General features: G+C 35.6%; 1 protein-coding gene and 1 long non-coding RNA gene across 28 annotated transcripts in view; one reads left to right on the top strand and one right to left on the bottom strand.

Annotated features, from left to right (window-relative positions):
• The window catches only part of tenm2a (teneurin transmembrane protein 2a), a 1,361,633-nt gene that overhangs the window by 367,778 nt on the left and 979,804 nt on the right, over positions 1 to 14,051 (bottom strand). For 8 of the 26 annotated variants that reach the window (XM_073921891.1, XM_073921890.1, XM_073921893.1 and 5 more), the window contains 2 exons: positions 451 to 507; positions 73 to 105 (listed from right to left, as the gene is read on the bottom strand). The exons of the other annotated variants lie outside the window; for them this stretch is intronic. In XM_073921891.1, the coding sequence (XP_073777992.1) occupies positions 73 to 105; positions 451 to 507 (90 nt within the window). The remainder of the gene's footprint in view (positions 1 to 72; positions 106 to 450; positions 508 to 14,051) is intronic. 26 annotated transcript variants of the gene reach the window in all.
• Positions 1 to 14,051, top strand: part of LOC137490625 (uncharacterized) — a 109,738-nt gene that overhangs the window by 25,355 nt on the left and 70,332 nt on the right. The gene's annotated exons all lie outside the window — the stretch shown is intronic.

Below are 14,051 nucleotides of genomic sequence, written 5' to 3'. Positions count from 1 at the left end.
GATACTAACAACCACAACAAACTAATCTCACACTAATTTCACCAACATCTACAAGTTTATCCCAGCATCTACCTTTCTCAAGGCCAGGAAACAGTGCCCGGATCCCTTTTTTTTCATCCAGGGAAAGCAAGTAGGAGGATATTAAATCAACTGGTTAGAAATTAATCATTGTTAAAAATATATATATTGCAAGTGGCAAGGGTAATGATAAACAAATAACAGGGGACTTTGTCTCATATGTTGGCCGGAAGCCTGTGATAGGTGGGCAGTTAACTCGAGCACAATAAACAGGAGCAGGTGGATCAGGTTAATAGAGGCTATACAGGAAATGGCCAGCTATTTTACAGGCACACAAAGCAAATCACACAAAAACAACAATATATACTCCTGAAGGAAAAGACTATTGAATTCTATTCGTATGGAGGGGGTTGAGGTTCAGTAGCAACTTACTGAATGGAATATCACTGAACGGGTCATCAAAATCATCCAGATCATCATCAAGGTATGCTTCAGTGGCGTCATGAAGGGGGAAAAAAAAGGGAAGACAGTGGAGACAACAAAAAGATGAATGCAAAAACAATACAAATCATGCATCTAAAAGCAAGCATAAACACACAATACATTAAAGCACTGAGACGGAAAACACTACCCAGGTAAGTGGGTTTCTATAGCTCTGCCTCATGTTTTAAACAGGTTCATTTCTCACAAACGTACAGGATGTGACTATACGCCACAGGCCTGCATGTTGTTGAGCTCTCCCGCGGTCTCACCTCGATAAAAAGATTAGAATGATTTCAGAAGCAGTGACTGAGTCTGACAAGTTTCTCTCCCTTTCTAATTTGCATCTGCCGCCGAGCCTCTCTTGCTTCCTGCCACATATTGATAATAGGAGCGGCAGGGCCTTGTTGCTTCTCACTATTAGTTGTGTTATTTCCAGCAGATGAGAACATTACTCAAGGCACATCTTGTTATGCGGGTGGTGGGGACCGAGACCCTGCTGAAGCTTTGTTGTAAATGGAGTTGGGAGTTTATGGGGGTCTGGACTCGGTGGCATTCATGCAAACCAATGACTGTGCAAAGGTAATAACTAAACCTGATCAGCCTTGCTTTTAAATTCAGCCAAAATCACTGCCTGTGTCAAGAAATGGATTTCAAACATTAATCAGAAATTACACTGAAATTTAGTATTTTTAAGGGGGAAATTTATACATGTCACACTCTAAATGCCCTCTGTGGGGAAAAAATGTTATAGTTATAATGGGAATTGTATTGGTTTTAATGGAAATTACAATGGGCCCCTGCAGGTCTATACTACTGATTTGTTGCCTTCTATTGGTGGCATGCTAAAACCCACTAAATCCTGATGGATCATATGTCCCAACACACACTAGAAACAATCCAAAGATTTTTAGCTTTGGCGGGTTAGAGAGCCGCTACCACTAACCACTATGGCTGGTTGAAAATCATTTTTAAATTGTAGTTCATTGAGAAACAGCACGACTGACAAAAAAAAAAAAAAAAAAAAACTGTTCACACGAGCAAAAGAAAGCAGGTTAATACTGAATGAGAGGATGGTCACGTGCATGGTGAGCTTGCAGGCTTTCTTCAGTCACTGATGAGGGCTTTAGTATCACAAGCACGGCCAATGTGCTGCGCATGAGAGTTTATAAAGCTTGTGAATGCATTTATTATTAGTTACATTTTTTTGTAATAAATTACTTAATCATTACTTGTTTGGTGTGGCCGGAGAAAAAATAAGTAAATCCTTCATGTTGAGATTTGAAAGTCTGAGTAATTGCAATGCAAAACTGTTAAACCACAACCCATTTGCTTATGTTTATTAAGCAAGCTCATACACAACACACAAACATGAACAAGGAGGTATGTGGACATAACACAAAATCTAAATTAAGTGGTTTTAGCATGCCATAGTCAAATTTATGCATATAAAATATATTTTCCCAACAACAAAATTGTGGCTACACAAAATGCAGAGTGACTAGTAACGTTGAAAAACTAGCTGGTGATGAAAAAAGTTAATGTCAAGTCCTGGTTGTATTGCTTGTATTTGCAATGGAAACCATTAGAGCTTTTTTTCCAGCAACAACTTTATAGGAAATGGCAAAATCCTGTGTATCCTAAATACTATGTAATCAAACAAGAAGGGAAACAACTCTTTTATTCAAAAAGCCTCTGTTGCAGTATCGTGTCACATTACATAGTGTAACTTTAATACCTAGGGCATTTTCTGACAAGTGACAAAGCTATCCACACACTTTTATTGTATCACTTTTACATAGTATGCGGGCAATAAATTAAATAAATGAATAAATAAATGACTGAATAAAAAGAAAAATGAATGAATGAATAAATGAATGAATGAATGAATGAATGAATGAATGAATGAATGAATGAATGAATGAATGAAAACTGCTTTAAATTAAATGACTTACATTTTAGACAAAATATTTGTTCCAGAACATTTGCTCGATGATAAAATCAAAACAAACATGGCAGAACACTTGCAACATCATGCAACATGCAAAAGTAATGTTTGGTTAATGAAATATTTTATTGGTGAATGAATCTGTTTGAATGATTTAATAACATTTTACTAAAACATGATAATTAAGTTTTTTTATAAACTAGTTTCGAGTGTATCACGTGATTGCTTGCAGCCAGCCCCACATTATTTAATTTATGATTCACCAATCAGACGATTCCTAAGGCACTATAAATAATCTAAGTTCCATATGACAGCTGTCTTCATTTTGAAGAATGACCCCTTCCACCCCTACTCCTCCTTCAATGATTAGCAATGTTACAGCAAGATTGCCTCACAGTAAGAAAGTCACAGGTTCCTTATCAGCCAGCCAACGTTTCTGCGCAGAGTTTATACAATCTTCCTGTGCTCACATGGGTTTTCCTCGGGTTCCCTGGCTTCCTCCCACCATCCAAAAACATGCAACTTAAGTTAATTGACTAATCCAGCACCATAGACATGTTTCTATAAGTATTTTTCTCTTAAGAGCAATCACTATCTGTTCATAAGCTACTACAGCAGGGGAGTTCTCGAGATTCTCGAGTTCAAACTCCCCTCTCGCCTTGCAAACGGGAGGGAGTCCCGGGCTCGAGGATCACATGAGCTCAGGGCTCTCTCCCAGAACAGCATGCCAAACAAGCTTTATAATCAATCATCAGCTGAGTGTGAACTTTTAATACAATGTTTTTGTGAAGAAAAAGAGTGGTTAATTAGCAGTATGATTATCAAGGTAAATGTAGATTTGCAATAAATAGTTTTGTTTTGATACGTATTAAGTCATCGCAATTTTTTATAAGGAATTGGTATTGTGAATTTAATATAAGAAAAAAAATCATTCAAGATTTACTCTAAAAGAGTAAATTTAGTGTCAACAACTGATTAATTTTAAAGTTAGATACTGATCATTTATTCAAAACAATATTTGTTTATATTTTATCTATCATTTCCCGCATTATTTTCCATTTATCTTGTGCAAAAAATAAAACAGTAAAACACAAACCTTCACTTCTAGCTTGACAAAACGTTCATCGTTTAAATCAATTCATTTTAACTAGGGATTAAAAAAGGGTTTAATAAATAGTACAGATCACTATATTTACAATGAACTAATCTCTTTCTCATTAGACAAAGTCAACTAAAAGTGATTTTAAATTTTACAGCATACCATTATCGTATGCAAGGCCATGTCCATGCATATAGTACACAGGTATTTTTATAAACAAAAGAGTTTAAAAAAAAAAACAAGAAGGGTCGGACATGTGAGTGAGAAAACAGTTCTCACTTGTTTAGTTATGCAAAGAGAAAAGGGAAGTTCGCACTATAAAAGGGAATGAGACAACCCAACCAGACAGTCCCCCTCACAAGAAACAATTAGAGCATCCCTACCTCCATTCATCTATGTCACCCTCACAGAACAATAACTACCATCACCGTACAGGAGGTAAAGCGAGGACTGAAAACACACAGAGAGCTTCAGAGGAATTATACAGTTATCAGGGTGTTTATATCTAGCATTTACAGACACCAATTCAATGCATACATCAACCTTATCTCCAGTATAACCTCATTACTAATAATCATTTCAATTAGTAAAGCACTTTTCATTGCATTAAGCGATCTCAGAGAAGAGAAGCAGATAAGAGTACTTAAAAGGGGATAAAACATTATGATTATGGCTGCAAATAGGCTGATTCCATCAGTGTTTTACTAGTGCTGTGGAAGCACCGTGGTGGTTTTAAAATAGAGCGGTTTATTGTCAGCATAGCTGTGAAACATTATGCCTCTTTTGTTTACGATCTCAATTAATGAAGAAGTGTAGATGAGGAACAGAATAGGGCCAAGAACCGAGCCCTGTGGGACACCATGGACTATGTTGAGGTCTTCAAACTGACCTTTACAGATCAAGTCTGACCAGTTATATGTGGCCAGAGAGATGAATGGAGAACTGACCTACAAGATTACCCAAATCAATCTTGTGTAGCACCATCTATAGAAGGAATACGTTTTGAAGCCATAGCAAAGCAACAGCTGGCCTGTATACCAGTTGGAAAAATGTCTTTAGCAGGGAAGCGATACATTAAATAGCCTATTTCATTACTCTGGAATAGCCATGATACATACTTAACCTACTGACCTGGCAAAGGCATAAATAAAAACAGCACTACTGTATACATCCACTAAACTGCCTATTAAGCAAATGTGTAAATGAAGGTTGTAACAGTAAATAATAAAATAAATAAGAAAAACATACTCAAGGGACACCGCAGTGAAGGGATCGCAATGGCCAAATCCATATGCAACCCCTTGTCCTTTCCTCTCTCTGCATCTGACATTTTCAGACTTCATTAAGCAGTAAACTCTGGCTTGCTAAATGAGCTTGCCTGCATCAGCACTGTGCCGAGCAGAGTATGATAAGTCATTATTGGCGAGTAAGTTCTCAATTAGCTGTGTGTTGTTGTAGTCAGCACGTTTAAAAAAAAAAGTAAGGTAATATTTTACTACTGTTATGGCTCCCATGGAGACACCCATAAGGAGCCACAAAGCAAATCACAGTGCAGGATGCAGAAGCTTTTAGGATCTGTGTGGCTTAGAGAGTAATAATTGGAATTTGTAATGTGTGCTGAATATGCTGAGATGAAGAGAGCAGTGGCTAACTGGGGGATACAGTCCTATTCACCCGGTGTTGTTGTCATCGTGGGCAACATCGATGGGAAAGAACTAATATTGCCATGCCACTGATCAGAGTTGGGAAGTAACTAACAGCTGGAATGCGTGTAAATTAGATACTTTTTTTTTTTTTCATTAGTAAGAACTGATTTTAAAATAGTATAGATTTTAAAGCAACAAGGCATTTTTTGCTTGTCTCTGCTAATTGTTATTATTATTATTATTATTATTATTATTATTATTATTATTATTATTATTATTATTGCTGCTGCTGCTGTTGTTGTTGTTGTTGTTGTACTTCATTTGACACTCAGAAAAATTAAATAAAGCCACTTTGCCAAAAATAAGATAAATTAAAGATAATGTGAGATTGATTTTTAACATAAAAAATGCTAAAAAAAACAGAGATCAAGGATATTTTCTGTTAAACTAATATTATGTTCTATAGTGTAGACAAATAAAATGTAATAAAAATAAAAATAAAATAAAATATAATAACGGAAAAATACATAAAATATTATAATTAAATAAAATAACAATTAAAAATAAAATAAAAAAAACAATTTAAACATAATAAAACATAAATAAAAAATGTTTAAAAACAAAAAACATAACTAAACAACAAATAAAAAACTACACAAAAAAGATAAGAACTAAAAAACTAAATAAAATAAAAAAAAACAATGAGATAAAATAAAATAAATAAAACAAAAAATAAGTAAAAGAAAAGAAGAAAAATAAATAAATAAAAAAATAGCAACAAATAAAAAACAAAACAAAATATAATTAGAAAAATAGCTAAATAAAATTAAGTAAAATAAAATAAAAACAAAATAATCAAATAAAATAATTAAAATAAAATAAAATACAAAAAATAAAACAATTAAAAAACAAAACAACAAATAAAAAACTAAACAAAATAAAGAAAATAAGAAAAACTAAATAAAATAAAACTAAATAATAAATAAATAAATAAATAAATAAATAAATAAATAAATAAATAAATAAATAAATAAAATAAAACTAAATAATATAAAATAAATTAACTTTCAAAGTCACCTTCAAACAGAAAGTATGTTTTTACGACCTGTCCTTACCTCATTAGATCTATAAATGCATTTTTGTTCACTCTTCCACAGCAGGGCAAATGACACCACACTGCTTTTTACCTCTTAGTAAAATTTGTCTTTCATATTACTTCTCCACCCCCATACTGCCATCAACATGGCCATGAAGTGACCTTGTCGAGCACAAGCTCCTGGGTTCACAAACTAACGCGATTTGCACATTTATTAGAAATAGGACAGTGAAGGGATGAAGGTGAGGGAGCAGCCTACTGCTCCGCTGGAGGACAAAGGCAAATGAGTCCTGCTCTCTGTCAGCACAACACCACGACTGAGAGCAAAAATCAAAGAAATCCAAAAATCAACAACTACTGCTGAAGGCAAGATCTCTCAAGAAAATATTGAAAATGACATAATTACTTAATATTTACAAATTCTGTACTATAGGATTCAAACACATTTGTGATGAAAGCAAGCAGACAATTAAGGTAGATTTGTAAGGTAGGTTTAGAAGTCCAAAATAGCAATAAAGTTAAAAGACATACTTTTTAGTGTCAACAACTGATTTTAAAGTTAGATACTGATCATTTATTCAAAACAATATTTGTTTATATTTTATCTATCATTTCCCGCATTATTTTCCATTTATCTTGTGCAAAAAATAAAACAGTAAAACACAAACCTTCACTTCTAGCTTGACAAAACGTTCATCGTTTAAATCAATTCATTTTAACTAGGGATTAAAAAAGGGTTTAATAAATAGTACAGATCACTATACTTACAATGAACTAATCTCTTTCTCATTAGACAAAGTCAACTAAAAGTGATTTTAAATTTTACAGCATACCATTATCGTATGCAAGGCCATGTCCATGCATATAGTACACGGGTATTTTTATAAACAAAATTTTCCTTACTTTCGTTTTTAAAAAATCTCCATCCACATGAAAACGCCAAAACACACTGTGACTTAGGGCTGCAAGATTCTGGCAAAAATTAGAATCCTGATTCTAATTTTAATTTTAATCAAGATCACTATTTCAACACGATTTTGTAGATGTAAAATAAAAGTTAATGAGTCGGCTATTACTATTGTTATACCGTTTTACAAAACAACAATAATATTAGGCCTATGTGTAGCTTTACTGTTAGTTAAAATGCTACATTTTGTTTAGACTTGGAATGGTGAATTTGAAGAGACTTTAAATATGTCCTGTTTGTTAATTCTCAGTAAAGTGAGGACATCAGAATACAACAATTTATAATTCTAAAGTTGAATTATTGTGTTTGACACATATGCTTGAACTCTGTCATTGACAGTATTATTAGACCATTTTATTTCACTGGTAATATGACACATTTGTCATTATCAGTTTCCCTCTTGCATTATATTGAAAAGTATATAGGCTAGAGTAGTTATACTGAGCCAGTAAATATTTATTTTCATGCACAACACTGTTCGCTATAAAAAAAATAAATAAATAAAAATTCAAATGCTTGTCGTAATCATACCTGTACCTCATTTAAATGATGTGTACGTTATCGGTTGCACTTTCACTGCTAAGTGCGCTCATGTCATGGCTGCTGTCTCAAACGATCGTTTTGTGCAACAAACTAAATGTTATTTACAACTTTATTGCCTGTTATTCACTGCCTATGCAGGTTCTGTTCACTAAAGTAGACATCACTGGCGAGCAAGCATGCATCCTATCGGTTGTAAACAAACAGTTTGTCAACTTGTATAATTTTGCGGCCACGAATGCATCATCACATTAAGACAGAAATTATATTTTTGGGTGAATTATACCTTATAAATACAGTATGTGACACTTTTAAAGCTATTTGGAGGTGTCCATGTTGCTGAGCAACGTATATAAAACAATGTAAAGACTACATCCGCCTTTATACTCCTCTCCAGACCTTGAAAATATAATTGGTTGAATCGCAGAAAAGCTGAATTAAGATCGTGTGCAGGTCATCCATTGCATACAAGTCAATCCAAAAATGAGAACAGAGTCGACATTTTGTGTGGAAAGTTTTCGTGTGGATAAACAATGAAACCAAAGTGTGGTTTTGAAAATACCCATGTTGATCAATCTCTGCAAATTGGTTTTGTTGTCTGGTGTTTTAAATACCTAAGAACAAAGTTGCATGGATTTTGATTGGCCGTCAATAACCATCAGTTGCAGAGAAATTCCAAAAATGAGAAATTCATTTTTGTGTTCATCATGATGTTGAGGAATCGGCTATTCTTTTGCATTTAGAAAGTTATATAAAACTATATACACAGTAAACATGGTTATCCTTGAAGTGTAAGTGCCTTTAACAAGTTGTAAAAGTATTTAACTGTAAAACAAGAACAAAAATGAAACTTTAATGAAAATATGAAATATTTATACAGAAAAAAGTACTTCATGTTCAAGTACCTTCTTCATAACACAACCCTACAGCGTAGTTAACAGATGAAAGCCTTTTCTAAACTCTCAGACAACATAATGTCACTATGTCATAGATTAAGAAGATGAAAAAAGTATGTGTCTGTGTGTGTACTTTGTATCTCTAACGTTGTGGGGACCAATTGTGCCCACAAGAATAGCAATACCAGTAAACCTTGACCTTGTGGGGCATTTTTTTAAATAAAAATGGCAGATTTAAAAAAGTCCTACAGAATGAAGCATTTTGAAAATATGACAATACAGAATGTTCTCTATTAGGTTAGGTGGTAGGGAGATAGAATATGCAGTTTGTTTAGTATAAAAATAATTACGTCTATGGGAAATCCTTATAAAGGTAGCTGCACAAGTGTGTGTCACTTGATAATGAATAGAAAGCAGAAACTTGGAAAGATATGGACTGTAATTAATTCTACATCCTCTTAACATTGCACGGACAGCCAACCTATTGATATTAAAACACTGGAAATGGTTTGCTTTCCATATAGAAGCTTCTTCCTCCCAATTATCGATACCGCAATGTTTGCTCTGTTAACAATTCTTGTGATGTTCAAATAATCGATAATCTCGTTTCCTCTTTTGTGTGCCTTTGGTTTGAGCACGGTCAGACGGCGTTCCAGACATCATTTATAGAGGATCTGCACGTTTATAAAGGGTGAGGCTAGTAATAAAAGCTATAGCCAAACCTAGAGAGATACTCCAGCGGATCTCTGGAGAAGAAGCCAGGCTGGAGATCGATGCCATCAGGAGGTAAAGTAATGGAGAAAAGAGAAGGAGGAAGACACACCCCGCAGTCCCTCCCCAGTCATCTGATTCTTTATGAAGTGACGGAGGAAAGAAATGGCAACCAGGATCAATAATCGCCTTTGCTGAATTACGGAGCTCAGGCCAACACATTAAAAAGTGCTCGGCGTGTGTTTAATATCTCCAGCCCTACAGGCTTTAATCCAGCGTTGTCTCTTCTGTGTCTTTATTGAGACAGAAATGCAGTTGTATTCATTGCTGGATTTGTCCTGTCTGCTGTTATTGCTCTGTTAAAGGGAAAGCCACTCGCTGACTCTGTCGACAGGAGAATTTGGCGCTCCTCCAGTTCAACCCTGTGGAAACACAAGACCCTTCCATTTCCCAAAACATGCAGGAAGACGCATGCTGGGAAACTAGTTTGACAAAATAGTCACCAATCAAACCGATTCATTTTAACTAGAGATTTCTGAGTAAAAAAATCAGATATGTAAATACTACTCCAGCAGGCAATGTCATAAGATGTTAATATTAGGTTAGATTTACGTTGTTATGTTAGGCGACAGAAATTCAATTTCTAGTCAGCATCTCGAACAGGGGTGTCCAAACTCGGTCCTAAAAGGCCTTTGTCCTGCATAGTTCAGATCCAACTTCCTCCAACACACTGCCTAGAAGTCTATAATACCTAGAAAGAGCTTGATGAGCTTGTTCAGGTGTGTTTAATTGGGGTTGGAACTAAAATATGCAGGACACCGGCCCTCCAGAAACTAGTTTGGACACCACTGGTGTAGGACAACCTTATTTTGACATTCAATAATAGCATCAAATGACATGGATATTTGGTTGATTTTAGGTTGCGTTCAACCCAGGGTCATTCTGATTATGTACCACTATACATTTCTGAATACGTGTGCCAAATACGTCACAGGAGCTATGTTTTTTTTTTTTTTTTTGCAGTTTTTTTCGTGAATCCAGAGGTTCACCAAATTTCTTTTGCGAGTGCCATTTGTGACTGCTCTTCTCTTGTAAAACAACCAGAGGTTGCTGTTGACCGACTGATTGACAGACTATGTATGGCAGTGGTGTTTAAACTTGGTCCTGGAGGGCCGGTGTTCTGCAGAGTTTAGCTCCAACCCTATTCAAACACCTTTGACTTAAGCATTGTTTTTCAGATAAACAAAAATTATCTTGTTTTAAACATTTGCAAACATATTATGGTATTTTTATTTTTTGGAAGAGTCACAAAATAACAAAAAGCACCTTTATATTAAGTGTTATTGGGCACAATGGTTGGTAACTGCACAGCTCCAGTAACTGAAAAAAGTGCTTTCTCATCTGGTGGTTTTAGTCCATTTAATGCTCCTTGAGATTACTTCTTTGTTTATTTATGGTTTTGTCATCTAGCGTTTTAAAGGCTTAAGGACAACGTATAATGGATATTGATTGTCTGTCAATGTTTTAATACAGGACCCTTCAACATCCTGCAATCCGAAAAAGGAAAAGAACTCCACAAACTGATTAACTCAAGCGATGCTGAACTTTTTATCCAAACATACTGGGCTTTTTACCATTCAACAGTGAGCTCTGCTGTCATGCAGGGGGCCAGGAATAAATGCCTTAAACAAAAGTGAAAAGTCCTTGGCGTTTAAATGAGTATAAACTGCACAGCTAAGAGTAAACCACCATGGGGCTGTCAGAGCCGCTCTGTCGCACAATTCATCATGGAGCACTAATTCTCTAACAACATTACCAAGTCCTTCGCACTATACATTGTCACCAGCAAACTCAATCAACTTATTTAGACCCAAACACGAATCGCATTGGCTCCGGCCCCTGGAGGCCTGCCTTCAGTGCTGCACACTGCTGTGTTACACTTACTGACTACCGATTGACAACGTTGGACAAAAAATGTGGGATGAAATAGAAATGCGATTGCTATTATGATGCCAACGTTCCAGATTAACTAAACATGACAAGAGTAGATTGGACACAATCTGTGTGTTGATGTTGTTTGTGCTCAGAAGAATAAAATTGAAATGAACATTAATCCAGTCGATTTACCTGTATTGCAATATATTTTCTTTTTTTGTGGCATGTTCTTGTTATTTAAAATTAGAAAATATTTACAGCATTGTTATTTTACTATTATTTAGACACCAATTTTGGTTTTGTTAACATTTTTTTTGTTATAGTTTGTTAACGTCCATGTTTCTGTTTGTACAAATAGCTCGTTTATATATTTTTATACGTTTTACTTTTTTTTCTACAACAACCTACTCCATCAAAAGTCTTAAAACATTTTAGATTTACTTTTATTTTATATTGCAACTTATAGTTCTACATAATTTAGATTTTATTTAATTTAATTTTTTATTATAGATATTTTTTTTATTTTTTATTTTAAGGTCACAAATAGTAGTGTAATGCTACATTTACACCAGACTAGGATGAAGTGCAAGCGCGAGTGATTTAGATGTTAAGCGAATGCAAATACGCAAAAATCATCCTGAGGTGTGATTCGCGTGAATGAGGCGGCACGCATGATGCAATTCACGCAAATGAAACAGCACAAGTTGTCTAAACAAATCAATCATTAGTTTGTTCTTGTAGGGGAGTGATTATGACATAGTGCCTGTTGTTGGTGTTCCGAGGGGAAATCCTCTTGCCGACACCAAACAACAGTTCATCAAACTGGGCTTGGCTCATCTGAAGCCCCGCTGAAAGCCTCCATCATCAAGGTATATTTCTGGAGAAGTTGATGAACTCACAGAGCTGGGTGCATGACAGATCTAGTGGACTGAGACACGGCGGCAAAATAATCTTTGCTGTTTTAAAGCACATATAGCACAGTTGCTATATCAATCTATGATATCAATCTATATAAAAATCTATGTTAGCCATTTAGCAACGAAGCTAGAGTCACCGGGCAGGCAGAACCCCTGCACATGACATGAATCTGTATCTATTGTGAAGTGAATTTGACATGCGAATGAAGCAATAAGTTAAAAATGTTCATGCCTTTATATATGCACAAATACCGTGATTTATTTGTGCGTGCCATGTCTAACACAGCATAAGCATTTCACTGCATATCATACTGTGTATGATAGTTGCAAATATGAATTTGGAATGTTAATATTTTAATATTTGGATACCACATGGGAATTTTAAATGTGTGAATTGTCAACAATGCAATTTCACATACAAAATATCAACTTTTACACATCTCATACAGCAAAAAAGTTTAAAATTCAAGGCACAATCTGTACAAGACAGCTGGAAACGTAGCCCCGCGGACGTTTCTGGAGACCGCTATTTACGTGGCCGGAGGTACGTATGGCCACGTTTAGTTTTTTTCGGGGAGTGTGGCACCGCTCTGCTCCTCCTCTATTTGTGCTCGCCGGCTGACGGCTTGCCTTCGTGTGGAGGGCTTTCCCGCTGCAACCAGTTTGTCCGCTTAGTTCGCAGCATTACGTCGGCGGAGCGGAGGCCCGGAGGAGGAAGAGCCTGCCGCGGGGACGACCGGGATCGGGTCTGGGGAAGAGCGGTTCAGAAATCAGGTAAGATGAAAAACAGAATCTAAAAAATAAGGGCGAGATCGCGGCGGGATCCAAAAACGCGGTCGTAATCAAAGACGAGGGCTTTTGCTGTTTTTTTTTTTTTTTCTGGACGGCTTTTGCAAACCGTCGCTTGGGTTTAGGGAAGGAGGAGGAGAAGGAAGAGGAGGGTGGCCGGGTCAGTCGATCGTTCAGTCGTTCAGCCAGTCAGTCCGACGGACAGTCGCTCCACAGCGGCCTCTGGGGATGTATTTCGCGGTCTGCAGAAACGTCCGCGGGGCTATGTTTCCACAATGAGCCCGGGTAGGGTATCCGTGTGGTTTATGCTATAGTATGTTGGTAAGACGAGTCTTTAAAAATTTGTATTTCTGAACATCGATGCGCTGTTCAACATCAAGATCCAAGTCCAGTTGCTCAGCATTTCCAATTATGAGTAGGGCCAGACGAAATCTTTGGTAAAAATCTGCGGATATATTCAGAATGATTTTGGGAGTATCATAACTAAAACCTTAATATATGAAATAAAAAGTAATACCTTTTGAAATTGAATGTATTGTTTACAATGCAAATCCAATTAGATCCACATTATTTAGCAAACAAAGCAAGTTTATCATATAATATGTCTACTAAAAGACATAAAATATTACTTTATAAATTATCGTCAATAAATTTTATGAAAATGTTCATATTAGTCAATAATATTACTAAAGTTAATTTAAAAACTAAATAAATATGAATTTACACAAGTAAATAAACAGAATCAATGATGGGCTAAAAATCTGATGAATCTCCGCGCGGAGATTTCGTGTGGGTCTATATGAGACATTCGGTTTCCACTCTACAATACATAAGGATTGCAGTTGTAAAGTGTCCACGTCAGGGGGAGATCTTAATAAATTGCTGTAACAATGTGAAGCCTTTTGGATATTCACAAGTTGTCTCCAAAAGATTTAAATGAAAAGTTTAATATTTGTTCATTTCTTCAATGTCTAATGAATTGGATAAAAGTGTTTTGGCTTTTGTGGCA

The sequence above is a fragment of the Danio rerio genome, chromosome 14, assembly GCF_049306965.1.
Source record: "Danio rerio strain Tuebingen ecotype United States chromosome 14, GRCz12tu, whole genome shotgun sequence".
Taxonomy (NCBI): Eukaryota; Metazoa; Chordata; class Actinopteri; order Cypriniformes; family Danionidae; genus Danio; species Danio rerio.
The sequence above is the reverse complement of the archived record's forward strand: the minus strand, read 5'-3'. Positions and strand labels throughout refer to the sequence as shown.